The sequence below is a fragment of the Camelus ferus genome, chromosome 31, assembly GCF_009834535.1.
Source record: "Camelus ferus isolate YT-003-E chromosome 31, BCGSAC_Cfer_1.0, whole genome shotgun sequence".
Classification (NCBI taxonomy): Eukaryota; Metazoa; Chordata; class Mammalia; order Artiodactyla; family Camelidae; genus Camelus; species Camelus ferus.
In genome coordinates, this window is record NC_045726.1 from 12,585,080 (window position 1) to 12,606,974 (window position 21,895).

The 21,895-nt window shown below is 38.3% G+C and overlaps 1 protein-coding gene across 1 annotated transcript in view; it reads right to left on the reverse strand.

The window, feature by feature from the left end:
- Positions 1-1,440: 1,440 nt before the first annotated feature.
- The window catches only part of ADAM28 (ADAM metallopeptidase domain 28), a 49,371-nt gene continuing 28,916 nt past the window's right edge, over positions 1,441-21,895 (reverse strand). Inside the window, exons 11-24 of the mRNA XM_032470840.1 lie at positions 19,947-20,031; positions 18,419-18,549; positions 16,945-17,122; positions 15,408-15,497; positions 12,011-12,206; positions 9,986-10,088; positions 8,340-8,499; positions 7,570-7,650; positions 7,147-7,231; positions 6,667-6,775; positions 5,682-5,760; positions 4,850-4,915; positions 4,311-4,373; positions 1,441-3,134 (exon numbers count right to left, since the gene is read on the reverse strand). Coding sequence (XP_032326731.1) covers positions 3,114-3,134; positions 4,311-4,373; positions 4,850-4,915; positions 5,682-5,760; positions 6,667-6,775; positions 7,147-7,231; positions 7,570-7,650; positions 8,340-8,499; positions 9,986-10,088; positions 12,011-12,206; positions 15,408-15,497; positions 16,945-17,122; positions 18,419-18,549; positions 19,947-20,031 — 1,447 coding nt within the window. The 3' untranslated portion in view covers positions 1,441-3,113. The remainder of the gene's footprint in view (positions 3,135-4,310; positions 4,374-4,849; positions 4,916-5,681; positions 5,761-6,666; positions 6,776-7,146; positions 7,232-7,569; positions 7,651-8,339; positions 8,500-9,985; positions 10,089-12,010; positions 12,207-15,407; positions 15,498-16,944; positions 17,123-18,418; positions 18,550-19,946; positions 20,032-21,895) is intronic.

Below are 21,895 nucleotides of genomic sequence, written 5' to 3' on the forward strand. Positions count from 1 at the left end.
AAGCAGAAAATAAATATATTAAAATGATATTAGGCTATCAGCCTTCAAAAGGAATGAAATTCTGACACATTCGACAACATGGATGAACCTTGAAAACATTGTGCTAAGAAAAAGAAATCAGTTACATAAAAGAAAAAAATACTGCATAATCCCACTTATGTCATGCACCTAGAATAAGCCAATTCATGTAAACAGAAGGTAGAATAGAGTTCATCGGGGGCTAGGAGCGCATAATGGGGAAGGCGTAATGGGAAGTTATTTAACAGGTACAGAATTTCTGTTTGGGATGATGCACAAGTTCTGAAAATGGATAGTGGTGACAGGTCCACACATTATGAATGGACTTGATGTCACTGAATTGTAAACTTGAAATTGGTTAAAATGGTAAATTTTTAATGTATATTTGCAAAAATCAATCAGATTAAAAAATTGGGCAAAGGACCCAAATAGACATTTTTTTCAAAGAAGACATGCAAATGGCTAATAGGTATATTAAAAGGTGCTCAGCTTCATTAATCATCAGGGAAAGGCGAATCAAAACCACAATGAACTATCACTTCATACCTGTTAGGATGGCTATTATCAAAAAGGTCAGAGATAACAAGAGTTGGTGAGGGTGTGGAGAAAACAGCAACCCCGTGCATTGTTAGTGGGAATGGAAATTGGTATAGGCACTACGCAAAACACTACGGAGATTCCTCAAAAAATTAAAAATGGAACTACCATATGATTCAGTAATTCCATCTCTGGATATTTATCCAAAAGAATTGAAATCAGGATGTTATCTGCACTCCTCCATTCTTTACAGCACTACTCAAAGTACCCAAAATGTGGAAACAATGTAAATGTCCATCAGTGAATGAGCAGAACTTCTAAATGTGGCATATACATACAATGGAATGCTACTCAGCCTTTAAAAAGGAAGGCGATCCTGTCATATGCAACATGGGTGAACCTGGAGGACATTAGATTAAGGGAACTAAGTGAACTACAGAAGGACAGATACTACATGATTCCATTTATATGAGGTTTTCAAAACAGGCAAACTCATGGAAGCAAAGCACAGAACTGTGGTTGCCTGGGGCTGGGAGGGGAAAACAGGGAGTCAGTCAATGGGTATCAAATTTCAGTTATGCAAAATGAGTAAGATCTAGCGAGCTCCTGTATAACACTGTGCCTACAGATAACAGTATTTTATTGCACACTTAAATATCTGTTAAGAGGGCAAATGTCATGTCAAATTTTCTTAACACAATATATTTTTAAAAATTTATTTAAAAATTAAAAACAAATACATGGCTTTCAAAACTAAGTGTGAGAGAGAAGAAGTTAAATTTTAACAAGGAGATGCTTTCATAATAAATTACACACCATGATTTTCTTCTGCTTAGGGACTGAGTTTCCACAACAGCATTACTTACTTAGCATAATCATAATAGCAACACTGTGTTAGCGTTGAGAAGTGTAGCAGACTGCCCAGCGCTAACTGCTAAGCAATGTCTAAAGCTGGCATTGCCAAGGGAAGGGCTTTCTCTGGAAGCATATGTAGCAGTAATGATGAAGTGAAAAGCACGTGCCCTAATCATGGGAGCTGCTACTTTACTAGTCAGGAAGACTTCTGTTGCAAGTAAGAGCACATCTAACTCAAAATGACTTAAACAACAAGGAAATTTTATTGATCAGGCAGTAGAAAGTCCAGCAGTTTATTAATTCACCAGTTCAATGACATCATTAAAAGACCAGGTTTTATTCACCTTTCTGCTCTATCATATTCAGTGTACCAGCCTTGCCCTCATAATCACAATGTGGCTGCAGCAGTACCACATGGGATATCCAAATAGCCAGAAGGGACAAGGATATCTTTCCTAGACAGTCCCCAACACATCCCCTGTCTTGTCCCATTGGCAGAAAAGGGGGGAGGCGATTTATACACTCACCTTCAAATCAACCACTGTAAGGAAAATGTGATTATTGTGATTGCCTCAGAGTGACAGAGATTTATCCAGGAGATGGAGTTAGGATTGTCTTTTCTAAAATTTGGAAAGCTGAACAAAATTAGGGTTCTGAAAAGGAAGAAGGGGATTATTTGGTAGGCAACCTACAATGTTTGTTCCACCACCAGTCAACTAAGCTGATGGCTGCTGTGGGCGGGGAGATTCCAGTGTTGACAAAGCATTTAGTTACTTTGAAAATGCTGGCGATCTGTATGTTTATGCAAGATCTTCTAATTTTTAAATATTGGCAATAAATTCCAAACATTTAAAAATACTTTGTGACCAAAATCATTCAGGCCAAATAAAATAAATCTGCAGTCCAGACTCTTCCTGCAGGCCACTGGTTTACGTTATTAATTTAACTAAAATTTTTCCTACCTAGAAAGTGATGTTCCCTTTAAGCTCACCAGTAACTGAGTTACACAAATTTTTATGAAAAAAAAATCACAATTTAATACAGTCTTAATCAGTTGTAGTGAACTTCAAATGACAGAGCTAATAAGGACTGCAGAAGATAAGGCAGAAAAAAATTACATAAACCAGAGAATGTTTATATAATTTTCTTGGTAACTGAGTGTTCTGATTTGACAGGTTCATGGTTAAAATAATCAAGATGTTGCTAGTCATCTAATGATGAATACAGTTTCTCTCATCCCTCCCAGTTTCCTGTGATTTCTTGTTTTTTGCTTTCATTAGAAGGTGAATTAATTTCTACTGAATGAGAAAATCAAGGTGCTCAAAATACTTGAAAGAAATTTTAGTCAACATCACAGTAAAAAAGCCAAAAAAAAAAAAAAAAAAAAAAAAAAGGAGGTGGGGTGGAAGACTAGGAAACCATCTAATTACAGATTTCAGCTTCAGAGCTGTTTTTTAAAAGCCATCTTCTTTCCCATGAGTATGGAGAATAGAAATTTTTAATTCATACAAAGATTATCAAGAGTATGTCTCTCTTGAAAGTTTGTTTAGCCCCTTCAAAGCATAATCTGAACCAAGAAATATTCATCTCCCTGGGTATCAAAAACAAATAATAGTGAGAAAGTAAGGATATTTCTCTTCCATCCAGATGGTCCAGTCTTCTGAGCTGATCATCCTCCCACCAATCCTTGCTCAGCTGTTACTTCAGGCTTTTGGACTGAAGCCCTAGAAAAGACAAAATTCTTGAATAATGAACTTTCCCCAAAATATAAATATTCTATCACTTTGAACTATTAAGCAATTAAAATAAATTCTCTGTAGTCATACTTTCTATTTTATAGATTAGTTGATACATCCCAGTGAAGGAGTGGAAACATGGGAGGGCAAGGAAGAAGGAGAGAAAAACATCCCACTGGGATCCAAATCTCCATCTGGCCACTTATGTAGGGGGGAGGTGAGGAGACTATGCGATGCCTAGCGGTCTTCCTGTGGGACATTTTCTCCGCCTCACTGCCCCCGGGTAATACCGCTGAGAAGATGAAGACTATTGGAGTCATCATCGCTTTCTAGCTAAGACATTCGCAACGCTGTGCGTTTCCCATGTTAGCTATACTGTTTCCTTATTTAATTCCTCCCTGACCTCCTCTTCATTTATTTTAAAATCTACCCAACTTTCAGGGTCCAGGACAAATTCCGACTACTTAGTCAAATGATCTTTCTCCTACTTTCACCACTCCGACCACATTCATTCTCCCCTCACCACATGCTTCTCAGTGGTAACCCCTGTGTTGGCACAAATAATATACGAGTTGAGCACTCCATATATACATGACTTGTTTTCCCACCACCAATGTAAACATTCTTGAAAAAAATGACCGTACATGTTAGTCCTTTCTCCTTCACTCACAGTAGAGTTACCAGGGATGAGGGAAGATGCTCAGGAAACACCGGAGTGAGTGACACTACCTTTTATTTGACAAGTGCCTGGCTTTTATTCCGGGTTTGCCTTTATGTGGTCTGTTTTTCAGACCCTGCCTCCTACAGAAAACAATGGCTCCTATAGGCCTTGTTCCATCTATAATAAATATAATTTATAATACGATTTTATATCCTCCCAAATAAGCACCTAGAAACTACATTTTGAAGGAGACAGTTTAGCTCCTACAGCAGAAGTGTGTCATTTCTTAACAATAAAACAGTAGAACTATTTTTAACAATAAAAAACTAATACCCATGCTAATTTATAGACAGTTGAGTGGGCCTTTCTCAGATATTCCCGAGGGCTATGACAGCTCAGGTTAGCTTAGCACATCCTGAAAGGGAACCCATGGATTTGAAGACACTATTCACATGGGGCACAAGAGACATTAAAAAAATTGCCAGTGACCATCTGATACTTACAAGGAAAGAGGATGATACAGATGTAGGAATCGGCGGTGGTGGGAAATCTGGCTTTGTATTTAGCTAGTAAGAAGATTAAAAAGTAATTAAGAAGTGAATCCTTGAAAATGGGTGTGCTTAGTGGAAAGGTGTGCTGACATCATTTTCAGAAATGGAGAACTAGGAATCGTCTAAACCTGTTAAATTTAATTGCTTTCATTTAGGGGAGCCCATAAGTTCAGAAACAGGCTCAATGCCTACAGACAGGCGATGAAGGTGGCACTGTACGGAGCAGACCAGCACTCTTCTATAACCAGTTATCAGCTTTCCAGACCCGGTAACTCAGGGTGATGGGTTCAATTTAGGAGTATAACAGACGGGCAGATGCACACTTTGTATTTTCAAAAAACTTCTGCAGAAGAATCTGTATTTTATATGAAATTCACACAGATCTCAACATTCTTCTGAAGAGATAACTGGGCATTGTGGGTTAACGTCTTGCACTAGCATTTCCTTGAGGTTAGCCTGGAAGGGATATTTAAGAGAACTTGCTCACTCACAAAAGAAGCTGGCAGCTCACTGCCCTCTACTGGCAGATCAGGTGCCTGACGCTTCACCGGATTCATCTAAAAAGAAAAAATTATATTTAAAAATGGGATTATATGGAATCGTGCGTGTGGAACATCTGAAAATTGTAAAGCACTGTCGAATTGAGAGATTCTTTCATTCAATAAAAATGAATAAATTTTAAAAAATGAAATGATCAGTTTCCTAATTTTAGCTTCCAAGTAAGAAGCCCCTTCTGATTAATGAGATCAGAAGTAAAATGGCACTAAGAGACTGGAGGGAACATCACAGTGGTCCCGCTGCTGCACTCTGCTGTGTCCAGAGCTATTAGAGGCAGATAAGTTTCCGTCCAAAACATTATTACCAATGTCATTATCATTAAACAACTTCTAACATTTCTAAACTTGCAGGACACAACTAGGGAACTAAGGGTTATACATATTGTGCGTATTGTCATACAAAAATACATATGGTTGTCATTATTGGGACATTTACGGAAGGAACGAGGAATCAAGGTAGAATCAGAGAGCACATGCTCGAGAGAGATCTAGCGTCTGCCTTCCTCCTTCCCTTTATTCTCTTTGCATTTTTGAGACCCCCAGCAAAGTAGCCTCTGTGTTTTAGGGTGATTCTCTTGTATTTAACAAAAGGCAAAGGTGGACTCTCTGCACGTGGAGTTACAGAACCCAGAGTCCTTGCAACACACTAGTCAGGTGGATTTGTAAAACACTGCTGAGTAGAAAAGACAGATGGGCGGTCAGGACGAGAGGGGGAGAAAATCACAAACTGGGGGCCGTTGTGAACACAGTGCCAACAGTGGTTCACCTCTTGTGGCTGACCGGCCTTCACTGCCTGTGGTTTCTTCCTCTGTTTGCGTGGCCCAGTGCCCCCAGCAGACCGTGACCTGCGTGTGAAAGTGCATCATGTAAACTGACTTAGCAGTTCCTTCACTGTGAGGGGGAAATTCAGGAGAGATCTTCTGCCCATTGTGACATCCTTGGTAACTGACCAGACCGTTGTCTGCTAGGACAGTCTTCAGGTTTCCTTGTCCTGTAATTCAGAATCACCACCACTGATTTTCTTTTTGACTCTCTCCAGAGCTCTAATTCCCAGTAACAGTGCTGTTGAATCCAGCTTTTATATAAATTATGCCATTTAATTAAAGATTTACTTTATTTATAAAGTATTTATTAAAAGCCCATTCTGGGTGAATAAGTCAGTCTTTAAAAAAACGCTAGAAGGATATCGTAGTGTTAAGATTATGGTTGAAACACTGCCTGATCTAGCTGCAACTCCAGATTTCCATTCTTTACTTTGTAAGACTTTTAACACACTTGTTCACCTCCCTGAGCTTGTTTCCACATCAGTAAAAATGTGAAGTGCCTGACTTTGCGGGATTATAGTAAGGATTAATATTTAACACCTTTTCATCTATAAAATGGAAACAATAGTTACCATCATTTCCTTGTGAAGATTTAGGTAATACATATAAAAGGACTAAGCATAGAGCTTGTCATAAAGATAGTGATCAACAAATTTTAGATATTGTATTTGTATAATGAGCATAAAAATCTTTAATAATAAATTATTCTTATTAATTATAAACATTGATTAGAGAAGAAAAAAAAAACACGTGAAGGATTTCTCAGTAAAAGGAATACCCAGCCTCTGGTCCAAGAAAAATGTATCTGTACTTATTTCAGCGTATTTAAAGTAAATTGCAATTAAATTTGATAATTTGGGCCATATCCTTACATTTAAAATGAATTAGAGGCCAAAGGGGGGTCCCCGAAGCAAGAAAAAAACCTGCCTCTGGACTTTGTTCTGCTTTCCTCTGGTGCTCTGATGCCGCATTACTATGGCAACCACCACAAATATGACAGCCACGGGGAACAGCACCCCAACCACAACAGAGAAGTCTGCAACAAAGAGAACACGGGCCTCGTGAGACTATGAGAAGTTCACAAATACGCATCTCACTGGCCCTTATTTCTTTATTGTCACAAATTCCATCCACTCTTTCCACAGGACATGCATTCCTGGCAAAATCTCTCATAGCCAGTAAAATGAAAACACATTTTTATCATGATTATTGTAATATTTAGATAGAGGAAATCAAGAAGAAATCTGTATAAAACATTTTCCACGAGGCAGGGAAAGCATCATACTACTGAGAGTTCTCAGACGGGATGAGGTTTGTAATAGTTGGAAAATGAAGGACCGGGAGGTTCAGAGAACAGGAAGTAAGGAGGATGGCAGAGGAGGAGGTTAGACATGCAGTGGTACCTACTGAAGACCAGCCTGGCAGAGGAGCCATCGCAGTCTGGTGGCATCCATCCTTCTTGACACTGACACTGGAGCTCGTGGTCACACACCTAGAGGAGCAGTGATTCTGTTAGTTTTCTCATTGGACTGATTATCCACCCAAAGGGCCTATTCATCCATAATTAAGTCCAGTCTGAAAAAAAAAAAAAAAAGAACAACCCCTGCTCTGTAGCCATTCAACCATCTCCCTCACATACGAATCAGTAATAGGAATTCCAGTACTACATCCTTTGAGGGAGTTTTTTGTTGAACCAAACTGCTGACAGGTTAGATAAACCTAAGAATGGTAACCAGTCAGTGCTGAAACGTTACCTGAACATCGTCAGAACTGCCTGACCTAAAATGACATAAGCTACAGCAAGCCTGGGGACATGTGGTCAAAACTCACAGCGTGTCCTTTGCACTTCCAGGAGCAATTGGCCGATTTGTAAGCTCTTTCCACATCCACACATTCTGCATTAATGCAAACCTGAAGGTGATGTGAAAAACACAAAGTTGACGCTCATGTTCAGTGGTTTCAGCTCTGCATACTGTCAGCTCTTTGGGGTTTAGTCTTGTGTTTTTAGCCACTGTTATTATCAGACTTATCTTTTTGTTGGGAAAATCAGTGTTCTTTCGAAAATAGGAAGATGGAATCTAGATAATTTTTATAATAAAATATTTAGGAAGCCCTCTTTAAAAGATTTCCTTACTCCACATCATTCCTCATGGGTCTTCCCTTAAACCACCTCTTTAGTCCAACACTTAAGACTGCAGTTTAGCACTGAGCTAAGCACTGCACATGACATAAGGCACCCATTCCAAACAAAAATATTGTAGGAAATGTGTTAATATCACATCATCTCCAAAATTAAAATAATTACCACTTATGTAAAAATATAGGATTGTTATTATTCTCTTTATTATTATTACTGAGAACCTACCAATTTGGGGGCTATAAAATTTACTCGAGTTTAACAATCTAGTGCTAAACACATAATAGCTACTTATTAAATAATATTGAGGGAAGCATGCAGGCACGAATGCATGAATGGCATAAACATTGCTTTGAAAACTGTGCTCCGGGTAACACAAAGAGGCTTTGAGAAGCAAACAAACAAAACAAACAAACGAAAAACAAAAATAATATTTTGAGTAAAAGCCACAATTTCAACTTACCTTGTTATCCCCACACTTGGTTCCCTTGGCTACCATGCCTAATTCTTGATTGATGTCTTCAGAATCAAATGTTTTACATGTCTTGAAAGTTATTATATCTCCTTTCCAGAACATACTATCTGACCCACCTTGACAGAACAACTTCCCACACATGGCATCCCTGAGGAAAACCCAAAATTTGCTGCAGTTATAATACCAGGATCCAAACTGCAGTTTTGTACAAATGTAAATCAGCTCCCTGACTATCAATATTGAACCAATGATATTTTTCCATAGCGCAGAAACTCCTAGTTCTCCTTTATAACAACATCTCCCTTAGGCTTCAGTAATAGAACCGCTGAAGATTATTAGCAAGGCACACTGTCGCTCAAAAAAATCCTGCATTTCCCAGATTCCCTGATTTTGGCAATTACCTAAATTCTTGCCAATGGGAAAGAAGTAGAAACTTAACTGTAGATTCTTGAAGTTGGTCTTATGTGAGGGTGTATGTCTTCTCCTCAATTTTTTTTCTCCTTTTTGCTTATTGGAATGCAATGATTGGGGCTGGAGAAGCCATCGTGGACCAAGAGAAACATTTGGGAGAGGCGGTCATGTGCATGATGGAGCAAGGAGATACAAGGAGGAAGGATTTCTAACATCATGGAGGGCACCTAGGAAGTCTGTTTCTATCTTGTTTCAGGTAAGGTTGCTTATTTATTGTAATGAATTGTGGGAGAACAATTCTCTCAACTATAGTTGCGTCAGTATAAGGCTGAGCCTTGGCTGACATTCCAAGGTGTCACGTGGGGTTACTGAGAGAACTGTCTCCCTGCAAGTTCAGGTGAAACTGCTCAGCCCTCACTAAAGCCTTATGTCCAAAATATAGGGTTGTTTTTTTTTTTTTGGTAGTATCTATCATCTAGAAAAATTAGTGTTTTTTAATAGAAAAACTGAAAAATCTGATCTTTTTCATTCAACCTCTTATTAGACATTAGTTTGTCTGCATATAATTTGGACCAGGCACAAAGTTTAATCTATTATAATTTGAATGTTAAAAGTCATCTTAAAATTGCAGAATCAAAAAATATAGAAAAACTAGAGTTCATCACTTATGATATTCTAGAATTTTTTCAGGATATCAATACAAAGGGTCAAACCAAATCTTTAGGTGAACTGTCAGTCTTTCCTCTGACTGTATTTCTTCTTTATGTAATGCCATGCAAGTTTAAAAAAAACCTGTACAGTCACCATATTGCTTATTCCTCTGAGTAGATACATATTTCTATGCTAGAGTCATAATGAAAGACACTAAATGGAAAAGCATCTAAAGTAGACTGGAGAATCCATGAACACATTTCCAACCAGGCCCATTCCACTGTTGCATGGTCCATCGCAAACATTCATTCTTTTAAACAACAGTTGTACTTGGTGTCATCTGAAGCATCCATCATGAGGGCCTGGAAAAAAGGGATCATGTCCTCCCTATCTGTCTTTTTAACTCACTGTCTAGCCAAAATATAGCACATAATAGTCACTCAATGAATGTTTGCCAAATGAATGATGTCCAAATTGACTTTCTCTTTAAATGAGATAAATGAGAATGTGTGGCTGGAAGTGAGAAACTCCCCTGGTCTAAGAGATAGGGAGATTCAAACAAGGCCACTTACTTCGCTTTGCAGGGAAGGTGAGTGTTGTTCACTCTTCGGCAGTACCCGTACTTTGACCCGCCTTCATTCGTTCTGAAACATGACTTATCTGCAACCTGGGTTCCTGGGACAAGGCATGGTCAGTAGGAACATATTGGAAAAGAAAAAAGTAGTTGAATGCTGCCAAGGATTCATGAAATATAAAACTAGAATGAGGAATATGATTTTAGTATAATCCCATTGACCATTCTCAGGAATATAGGCTGCAATAATTTGACATTAAGAGAGATGGCTGGAATCAAACTGATCTTTTAAATAGCATATTTTTGAATAATGGCTAGCTAAATATTTGGAAACATCCAGATGGTTTGCTGCAGGTTAAAAATCCATCTAAATATGAAGACTTAGCTGGAAGAGCCACAGTTACTGTGTTAACAACCCACAGGGAGATACTGGAATGCTGTCCTGCTGGAGTGCGCTGCCGTCACACGTACACGCTGTGCTGAGTCAGACTTCTGCTCTGCCAGGCACAGTGGTGAGCACTGCGTGTTTCATTTCTTGTGGAGCCTTCCTCGGATCCATGAGATGAGCAACAGAACACAGTGGTGAAGTGCTCAGGCGTTAAGAGCTCTGTGATCTTGGGCAAGTGCCTTAACCCCTTGATTTGCTCCGATGTAAAATGAGGATTACATAACAGTACTCCCCATGGGGTTGTTACGCGGATTAAATGAGTTAATATGTGTGAGCCACTGAGAACAGTGCTGGGTCAACAGTACATGTAATAACCATTCTTATTAGCATTCCCATTTTATCAATAAAGAAGTGGAGGATGATTTGATTAAAGTTACAGAAAGAGAGATGGAAAAACCAGACTTCACACCCAGCTTGATCCATCTAAGGCCTCTGCTCCTTCTCTGTGCAGGGATGCCTCCCCTTAAAGCTCAATAAGCAAGACCATGGAAAATATGAATCCAGCCTTTGAAACAATAACAGTGAAGTTAAAAGCAATCAAAAACCTATGAAATATTACTTGTATGTGGAATCCAAAAAAAAAGGGGGGGGACACAAATGAACTTGTTTACAAAACAGAAACAGATTCACAGATATAGAAGACAAACTTACTGATTAGCGGGGGCAAAGGGGATAGGAAGAAGGGATACATTGGGAGATTGAGATTTGCAGATACTAATTACTATAAATGGATAAAAAAAAGTTTATACTGTATAGCACAGTATCTTGTAGTAACCTATAATGATAAAGAACACGATTATATGCATGAGTGAAACTTCATGCTGTACACCAGAAATTGACACAACATTGTAAACTGAATATACTTCAATGAAAAAATAAAATTAATACTCTTCCCTCCCCCCCAAAAACCTATGAGGATTCTTAAGTTATGCTTTTATTTTTTATTTCTTGTTTTATGGGGTAATCAGAGAATATGACTTCTAAATTCTGATGTTCTGGAGAAAATGAACATTTAAGAACTTTCACTTTTCCTCACCGCTCCTCTGTATTCCCAGAGTCCTCTTTTTCTTTTCTGTCCTTTTCCTTACTCTCTGCCTACCTCCCAACGTTCTTGCTACCCCTACACACACACACACACACACACACACACACACACACATACAAACACACAATTCCAAGGGTTTCATTAACTGAGAAGGGTTTTGGTTACGGTTGCCAGATAAAGTACAGGACACCCAGTTACATTTAAATTTCATATAAACAAAGACTTTTTCTTAGTGTATCTCTAACTCAAATATTTCATGAGATGTACTGATACTAAAAAAAAAAAAAATTGTTAATCTGAAATTCAAATTTAACCAGGCCATCTTTAGTTTCATTTGCTAAATCTAGCAACACCAAAGTTGACTACTTATGCAAGATTTTAAGCAGTGGCACAATCTCTAAGTTGAAAGAATGGGCCAGAACGCTACTTTGGCCATGATTAAACTCTGCCACCTGGAAGAATATGATTTTCCTCCGCATGCGCATAGAGAGAGGCAGGAATGCCAGCCACGATGCGGTTTGTCCTCCTACCTGGTCCCCACAGATCCGTGCACTGCTCTTGCAGAGTGGGGCACATCCCCAACAAGCAGTATCCCTTCCCATTTTGGCAAGGGAAGCCATTCACTCGAAATCGATCATCAGGGCAAAGACCAGTGTTGCCGACACACATTTCGGGCAGGTCACACTCATCTTTTGCTGGTCTGCAGACCGCACCAGCCTTTTTAAACTGTAGGGAAGTAAAAATGGAGAAAAGGCTTTTTTCCACCTGTCCTACCCTAAAAGCTCAAATTGACGCCAATAGCATTTTCCCTATGGCCTTTTTTTTTTTTTTTTTTTTTTTGGCAAGGTAGTTAGAGGCATCATTCTATTTCCATTTACATTTGCACTGTGTAAGCTAAAACTGTCTCCCATTATATTACTTCCTTTGACTTTGGCCAATGCCCTGAGTCAGTGAAAGAATCAATATTTCTGAATATGTAGAGCAAACACTATAGAAATAACAACAAAAAATACAGCAGAAAAACCAAGCAATATCTTAGATGCACAGAAGGAAGTTATTTCTCCCTTTGTTGAATACAGCTTTGTCAAGTTTTTCAAGGAGATTTAAATCTGCAGCTTCAGAGATTTCCTGAAGTGTATCTCCCATAGTAAGGAAGGTAAGTTTGTTTATAAGCCCAGATCAGCATGCTCGGAGGCTTTCCCAGGCATCATGTTTCCTAATCCTTAATACCTTTTATTGTATATTCAGATATTCCTTTTCAGCTCACTGCTTCCTATGGAATGATTTATTATGAGGGAGAGAGACGTAAATATTCATTTGACATGTTAATGCCATTGCAGCCTGTTACTGCAAATCTTGTTCTTATTTCCTCAGAGAAACCTTCGTAAAACAAAGTCTGCCATTCATGCAAATCTGAAGAGGCCCATGTGGATACCGGAAGCATTCTCTTCCCTAGCTGAAGTGAGCAGGCATGTTCTCATACCATCCAAGGACTTTCAGTATCTTTACGCTGGTGTCAGAATAAAACCCAAATTTTCATTGAAGAATATGAAACCATCCAAATTCAGGCTGCCCTGCTCCAGTCAGACTAGCTTTTTTACCAGGTGTCACACAAACCATGCTTATACTTTCTTTTCTTTATCCTTTCTCTCAGCCTCCTCATTTGGAATATTTTTCCCTTTCTATGTAACTAAAATCTACTCATTCCTTTCCAGACTAATTGAAAGCCTCATTTTCCATGAACACTTCTCTGACTTCTTCAATGCCCATCGCTGCTCCTCTTTTCTATGTGTGGTGAGAAAGGGGCCCTGAGCTGGGATCTGAAAGACACAGGTTTGAATCTTGGCTCTGCCAGTAGCTAGACGTGTATCCTTAGCAGATGGCTTTAATCTGCCTGAAAATCCATTCCCAATCTAGTATGAACTTTACAAGGACCTTTTGAAAACTATATGAAAAATATATGTAGGAAGTATCACCCAAAGGCCATATGTCATTCTAATATCTACCTGGGCATTTAATCATGCACTATATTTTCATCTGTTTCAGGTATGTATATCACTGGGGTCAAATACTACTTTTTTAAAAAAATCACCTATAATCTCTAACAAATAGGACTTAATAAACACCTGTTGAATACTACTTAAGTTCTCAAATTTTCTTCCTTTTGGCCTCCTTTATTTCTTTCCTCTCCCTCCAACATTAAAAAACAACAACAACAACAAAAAAAGTGCACCTGTCCTAAATCCTACCTATAACTTGGTATGCCATCTACATATTTCTTTTACAAATAATTACTGAGCATTTTAAATGGATGCAATTCTATTAGGCGAGCATGAATCAGACACCAGACTTTAGGAGTCAGTCTAATTAAGAAGACATAAACAAAGAATCGTAATACAGAATTCTCCGTAACACAGAATATAAAATGCTAAACTTGAAGAGAAAGTCAAAAAAGCCCTACAGAGACAATGACATAGCATCCTCACCTTAGGTTTTTTTTTCCTCTGAGATTTTCACCGTGAACTGACTTCAAAGGTTGAAGATAGAGGAGTCCCCCCACATTATTCTAAAAAAGCCTTTTCCACTAAACCATTATTAAATTGTGAAATAAAATCCATATTTTATGGCAAGACAAGAAAATTAAAACATAAAAAGTTATCTCTGCCCTTTGGCCTCCTCTCTCCCCTCTACTGCGCGTTGTGTCCTCGCATCAACTGAACTTCCCCTATCAGCAGAAATACCTGGTGAACCGTGAAGAGCAACCTTTTCCGAGCATCAGTAAGAAACTCCTTAAAGATAACATTCCTGCGTGACCTTGTAAGGGACCACGGTGATGCTTAGATCTGGATTTTCGTAAAGTCATTAATATGCCATTTAATGCAGAGCCCTCTGCCTCCCAAAAGCTTACGTAACTGTGCTTTGATCTCTAATGGATGCAACAGTTCTCAGAGCTTTTGAGATGTTCTTCCTGGGTTATAATCCTCCATTTGGCGCAAATAAAATTTTCCATCTCTTTCTTAGATTGACTGATTAATTTTGTGGACAAAAGGAATATGTAAGCAATTCTCATATTTGGTCCAAAAAAGCCAGGTAGCATTAGAAGCAGCAGCAGGTAGGAATGTAATCGGGAAGAACAGATGTATCGATCCCTTCCTTTAGCTCTAACCCTGCGCCGCTTCCTGTGCTCAGTCACTTAGTCACTCTGGTTCTGCGTCCTTTGTAAAAGGATGTTGCCTAGAGCCTGAAAGACACGGGACAGCCCGTGCTCAAGACTCTGGCCTTTAAGGGTGTAAGACTTTTCCATTCACATAGAGATAAAAAGTTGCAAAACAGAGAATAACGTTTGTCTTGTTGGAGGTTTACAGGACCTGCAACAGCAAAGGATTCTGACACCCAGAAGTTTGCAACTAACCACCCTTATATCACCCCTCCTTCTAGTATAAAAGGAGCCTGAATTGACTTGGAGAAGATGGTTCTCCAGGACACAGTCTGTCATCTTCTCGGTCCGCTGGCTTTCCGAATAAAGTCGTTTTTCCTTGCCCCCTTACCTCGTCTCCTGATTTATAGGCCTGTTTTGCAGTGAGCAGAACAAGTCTGGACTGCCTAACAGTAGTAACCAGCGCTGGCTTTTGGAACATCATTTTTGGAGTTTACCATTTAATGGCTCTATTACTTTGCACATTTTCTGTACTGAGACTCTGCTCCCTCAAGAGCAAAATCAAATAATATCAACCTCAAAGGACTGTTGGAGGATTAAATAGCCTTGTTTGCAAAGCACTCAGTGAGGACTTGATAAATGGGAGGTAACATTATCTTGTAGACAGAAAAATGTTACTTTGCCTATTTCATTTAACATAATCCCTAAGATTTTAATACAGAACAAAGAGTAAGCATAATTATTAAGATAGAATAAAATAATAATCTTACATGGCATTTTTCACAGCATTCTCCTATTGCACATTCAAAACTTGCTTTGATTTTACATGTTTTAGGGTCACAGCAAATGTTGGTACATTCCTAAGAAAGATCAGAAACAAATGCAACGGCCAGATTACCTTTTGGTCTCATTTCAGTGAAATTCACAATATAATTTACTCATCACAGAGACCTTATTTTGATACAGTCTGAAAATGATTTTCAGGGAAAAAAAAAACGTAACATTAGCAATGTTGACATTTTGCAGCAACTGGTGGTTTGTTGTTTATCTGAATTCTACTTACATCTTTTTTTAAATTTAAATATGTTTTCCAGTTCCTTTAATATCCCATAATAATACTGAAGATGAAAAGGGAGTTTTTTAAAAAATAAAATTCATCTAAATAGTTAAAGAACATAATTAGCTCAGCTCATCAATTTTGTATTTATCCAGAAGTAAATTTAGTCTTAAGAACATGTAATGAAAATCTAAAAATATAGTTTTTTGTTCAAGTTTGACATTTAATTCAAACTCTCTGTGAATCAGTATACTTCGTCTGGTTCTCCCTGCCTTGTTTCCGAGAAATGGGGTGCCTGCACGAGGCACCAGGGAAATGCCTACTTCAGAAACTTCTCCCTGTAGCTGCGAGATTCCCCAAGAGGAGCGATGTATTTAGAATTACACATACCCAGGGTTAAAACTCTTGCCCTTATTTCAAACAAAGCCATCATCTAGGAAAGACTCCTTTTTCTCATAGAAGGAATAAATGCATAATCCTTTTTTGAAGTTACTGAAAAGGCGATCCCCTGAGGGCTTGGTGTGTTATTCACATTAGATGTTAATAACATGGGGGCAAAGGTCCCATGCAGAACCCTGGTTGCCCCGTCAGGAGGGTGAGATCAAGCCAGGCACTTCTAATGGAAACAACTCCTGAGGCCCAAAGCAGTAAGAGAGGACCAATCCCAGGGCGGGGTGGCTCTAGGATTACTGAAACACACACCCTGAACCCAGGTCTTGGCTCCTCCATTTACCAGCTCGGTGACCCTGGGCAAGCCATTTATGCTCTCTAAGCTATCACCGTGCTGGGCCTGACTGCTCTGTGAGTCTTAGGCACGTGAGAAACATGAAGTATTCCTGCTAGAAAAGGAGGGATGAGGACACGAAGCCCAAGCGAATGAGTGGAACTTAAAAAACAGGCGATGGAGAAGGAACCCTGAGACAGAAATCAGGAAGGCCTTAAGCAATGCAGAGGTTTTTGTCAGAAAGGCTGGCTTGACGTGGGTCTACAAACACCTACACAATTTTAAAGAAGCAGGCAGTTTTTTAGTGAATCCCACATCCTTTGATAGTTTATCTCTTAGTAATTGAAAAACAAACTAGATCATTTTTTTAATTTAAAAAATTCGGCAGTGAGGAGGTAATTAGGTTTCTCACCCTCTTTATTTTAATAGAGGTACTGAGGATTGAACCCAGGATCTCATGTATGCTCTTCCATTGACCTTTACCCTCCCCTCAAACTAGATCATTTTAGAAAGAACTCGGTGGTACCTCGGGAGTCCCACAGTCACATTCTTCTCCCGTCTCTAACAGCTGGTTCCCACAAACCGGGAGAGATATGATATTCCTAGGCAACGGAGCATTAAAGAGGCAATTTGATAATTTATCTTCAAAGAACTTTTCATAGCTGGCTCGGCTGCAGGAGCTGAAGTCCGAAGGGATGTAGAAGCTGTGAGGATAAGGAAAGAAAAAACAGACTACCATCACGCTGGGGATGCAGGTAGGGAGAAATACCAGACACTAGGTGTGATACACTCAAAACCTGACCCAAAGGATCCAATTAAATCTACTCATCAACTGCTAAATCATGAGTTCCTTTTTCATGCCTGAATTAGCCCCCCTGGGTGGATATAAACACTTCTGGCTTAATGAGCAAGTATGGTCATATCTCAAAATAGCACATCTAGGTTTAATAAAATAAAAACATAACAATAATAACAAGGACACAAATGAGCTACTTATTATTTATAACTAAGATGACTGATTTCTTGAATGACTGTCCTTTGGATTACCACATTCTGTTGATTATTATTTTGTAGTTGGCTTTCCTTTGATAACTATGTAAGTTTAAAAAGCTAAAGATCTAATCTGTTCTTAGAAACAATAATTAGTACATATATGCAAGCTAAAAGAAGTGCAATATACTGTATATATGTATTTACATGCAATATAATGTGCAAAATAAAATAAAAATCCTTCTAATTTATCTAGGTAATCCTATTCAGCCTAGGTCATTTTGGTGGTGCAGTCCTAAAGGCAGTAAAAATCATATTTATCTACACGTGTAAGAATTCACTTTCCCTCAGAGGGATTTGTATTGACAGACTCTCGGTTCCAAATAAAGATGAGATTTGAAAACACAATGATATCTGGGAGGGATGACAGAAGATGCGTAACTGGCATGCAGCCGTATCCTCCTCTGTGGAAGGGCTTGGGAGACTAACCCGAGCTTGAGTCAGCTGGGAGAGGGAACTACGAAAGAGAAGTCAACATATAAAAGGGATTGTGGGGTTTTTAAATATAAAATTCCAGGGCAATTTCGCCTAAGGCAAGGCAGGAATGTGTAATCCCTTTTCAAAGATTCTTCATCTTCCTGTGAGAACATTCTTCTTTAATCAGATTTTTCTCCTAGAACTTTGCCCCAACCACCACCCAAGCTGAATTCCCTGAAAATTTAATAGATGCTAATGATTTTCTGACACTAGGTCTCGGGGAGACAAGATGAGGATACAATGGCATGTCTCCCCAGTAGCAGAGACAGTATGTTTAAACGAGGTCTCAGTTGATGAAAAACATTACAGAGAGATGAGATACAAGGTAGCTTTGTATAGATACACATCCGTGACGATGTGCTATTGAGTAATTTGAAAGTGTGAACCTGTTGGCTGAAGAAAACATAAAAGAGGAGCATTGCCCTGAGTGAACCCAGAGTGGGGATAAACAGCATCTTCCCAGAAACGCTCACCTTAGGGCTCTGTCCATCACACAGTTTGTAGACGGGCACTTACACAACTTGGAGTTATGAAACATGCCAAAGTTATGACCCATTTCATGGGCCATGGTCCCTGCCACTCTAAGCACGTTGTCACTATGGTCCTGAGGAAGAGAACAGGGAGACAGAGCCTCTGGTTTGCAAACTGAATTATCACTTGGGCTGTAATCAAGTACTTTTTAAATATATTTTTATTGAAGTACAGTCAGTTTACAATGTTGTGTCAGTTTCCGGCATACAACACAATGCTTCAGTCATACATGAATATACATATATTCATTTTCATAAATTGAGAGTTCAATTTATCCCTTTCTACCCCCTTTCCCCCTGGTAACCATAAGTTTGTTTTCTATGTCTGTGAGTCTGTTTCTGTTTTGTAAATAAGTTTTTTTTTTTTAAGATTCCACATATGAGTGATACTCCATTGTGTGTAATGCCTCTTTTGTCAAAGATTAACTGCATAAAGTTTGTGGGTTTATTTCCGGACTCTCTATTCTGTTCCATTGATCCATATGTCTGTTTTTGTATCACTATCATGCTGTTTTGATTACTGTAGCTCTGTAGTATTGTCTGAAGTCAAGGAGGCAAGAACATACAATGGAAAAAAGACAGTCTCTTTAGCAAATGGTGTTGGGAAAACCGGACAGCTGCATGTAAATCAATGAAGTTAGAACACTCCCTCAACACATACACAAAAATAAACTCAAAATGGCAAGACTTAAACATAAGACAAGACAGAAATAGTCATCTTCTGATAAAAAATGGAAAGAAGTCACTGACAACAGACCTGTATTACAAGAAATATTAAACAAAAATTCTTCAGGAAGAAAGAAAAATTATGCCAGATAGAAACTTTTATCTCTGCAAAGAAATGAAGAATGTTAGGAATGCAGACAAAGTAAGCAACAGGAAAGATTAGACAAACGTAAAACTATTTTTTTCTCATCTTAAATTGCATTGAAAGATGACTTCTAAAGAAAAATTAATAACAATGCAGTTTATATTTATAGCGTATATGAAGTTAAACATCTGATAAAAACAGCACAAAGGATGGAAGGGAGTAATGAGAGATGTGCCCTTGTAACGTCCTTACATTACACGTGAAGCAGCTTAATACTATTTCAAGGCAAAACAGACAAGCAGAGATGTATAATAAACCCCAGGGCACCATTAAAATTAAACATCAATAAAAAGCAAATAATAGAGATAAATTATTTTTAAAATTACTCAATGCTAATGAAGGAAGAAAAAAATAGAATAAATGGCATAGGACATACTTAGCAAGAGGAAAGATTTTAGTCCAAAAAAACCCAATAATTACATTACATATAAATTATTTAAATATACCAAATAAAAGACAGAAATTGTCGAATTAGATAAAAAGTAAAAGCCAGGTAGACACTGTCTAGCAGGAAGGAGGAAAACTCCATGATCTTCTCAACAGATTCAGCAAAACAGCGTTTGACAGACTTGAACTGCAGAACCAACAGTTTAAACAAACCTGAATGATGCCGACAGAATGATAAGGAGAGCACATTGTAGACATGAAAGCAAGGCCCACAGTCGTTCCAGAAAATCCTGTTGCCCTGGAAAAAAAGAAAGAAATGGATACAACATATGATTCTAAGTACACTTTCTGTAGACAATTCCTCCAGAACCCTGATTAGTAGAGAAACTCACCTTGTGAATCATCACTCTTAAGTATTTCCCTCAGTTTTTGAGTTTGCATGAGGCTTTTTTTTTATATGTACGATAGTTGTCATACCACCCAAATCCAAGCCTCTGGATGTAATCACTTTTAATAGTTTATATCTCTCATTCATTATTACTGTATTTTTCATTGTGGAATTCATCCCTTGTTGGGAAATAAAGAGGGATTTTTATTTGTTCTAATAGATGTTTTGCTTTATATATGTATTTTTTTTCTTTTAATATTAGTATTATCATATATTCTTTGGTTTAATTACTTCCCTCACATATTTTTGTATGTTTTCATTTGTTTCCTTTTAGCACTGTTTTAGCTGTAGCTGGATTTGGAGTTTGGAGTTTGGGCGCCTTTGTGTTTGAAGCGTTTACGCAATTGAAATATTCATCCTGTTGAAGAGGGATTTGAGCCACTTGTAATTTATTGACATAGATGGTATGTTTGGCCTTTAGTCATTTTAATCTCTTTTTTTGATTTTGTTTCATTCTGTTTTTCTTTCAACTGGTAATGACTCCACGTGTCTCTTGTTATTATGACTTTGCCATCTGTTCAAGACCCTGGTCCTGGTTTCTCTCTAGAAATTCACAAGGCATACATCATTCAAAAAATTCCCTTAGGAGATGCATTCACATAAAAAGTTGAACCTGTATTTTCCCACTTATCAACATCAAGAATGGAGGGGATTCATTTTTCCATCACACATGTGGAAGCTAGAGAATCTCCTCTCACTTTCCATTCCCTATGGAGTTTTCAATATCTGTTATTTTGAAATGATACTTTGTATCATACATGGTGCTTTAAAGATCTAAGGCATTTACATTCTCTTTTAAAATTACATTGTAAAACTACTTATATTTAAGTCTGCATTTTTGTGGATTTAATTTACTATCAGCTCTTTTATAAAAAATAAAATCTTCCCCTATTATGGAGTCAACTATATTTGGACTCAAAGGTTCATACCTGGTTATGCCTAGGTATAGGTATATTTTGTTAATTTGTTGGGTAAATAGTAAGGCTTTCAATTTACATGTGAAAGGGCAATTATTTCCTCCTATCATATTCTGGTCCATTCAAGAAATCTACTTTTGATGTTGTATGACCATTTTTTATCTATACATCTATCAACTTGGCTATGATTTGTATCTCTCTACCCTATTACTTGACAATATGACATTCTCCTACAATTTGAGCTTGGTCCTGGAACGAGTCTGGTAAGAGTTGAATTCCCTTACTACTTACTATCTGTGAGATCCTGGAAAATCACCAAATCTCTCCAAAAACTGAGCTCTGTCCCATGGTGGGCCCTTGAGTCCGTAACTCATCTTTTCACATTAAAGAACTGTGGCACCTGCCCTTCAAGGGAAACCCCATGAGCCAGCCTTGCCGGCTTCCTCGCCTGTGTACTACCTTCCCTAAAACTGGACAGGTCTATCTATGACTTTCTCTTCAACAGAATACGCCAAAAGTGACATGTGTGATTTCTAAGACTGAGTCATAAAAAGACTTGAAGCTTTGTCCTGAGCCTCTTAGAATGCTTCTTTTGGAGAAAGCCAGCTCCTTGCAAGATGTCCAGAAACCTGAGACTTCCATGTTGAAGGAAGTCCAAGTGAGCCACATGAAAAGCTGTATGTACAAAGAGATGACCAGCCAGCACCAGGCAAGGCACTAGACATATAAATGAAGAAGACTTACTTTACGTCAGGAGGTTGTAGGCTGATGTGTTACGCAGTAATAGATAACCAGCA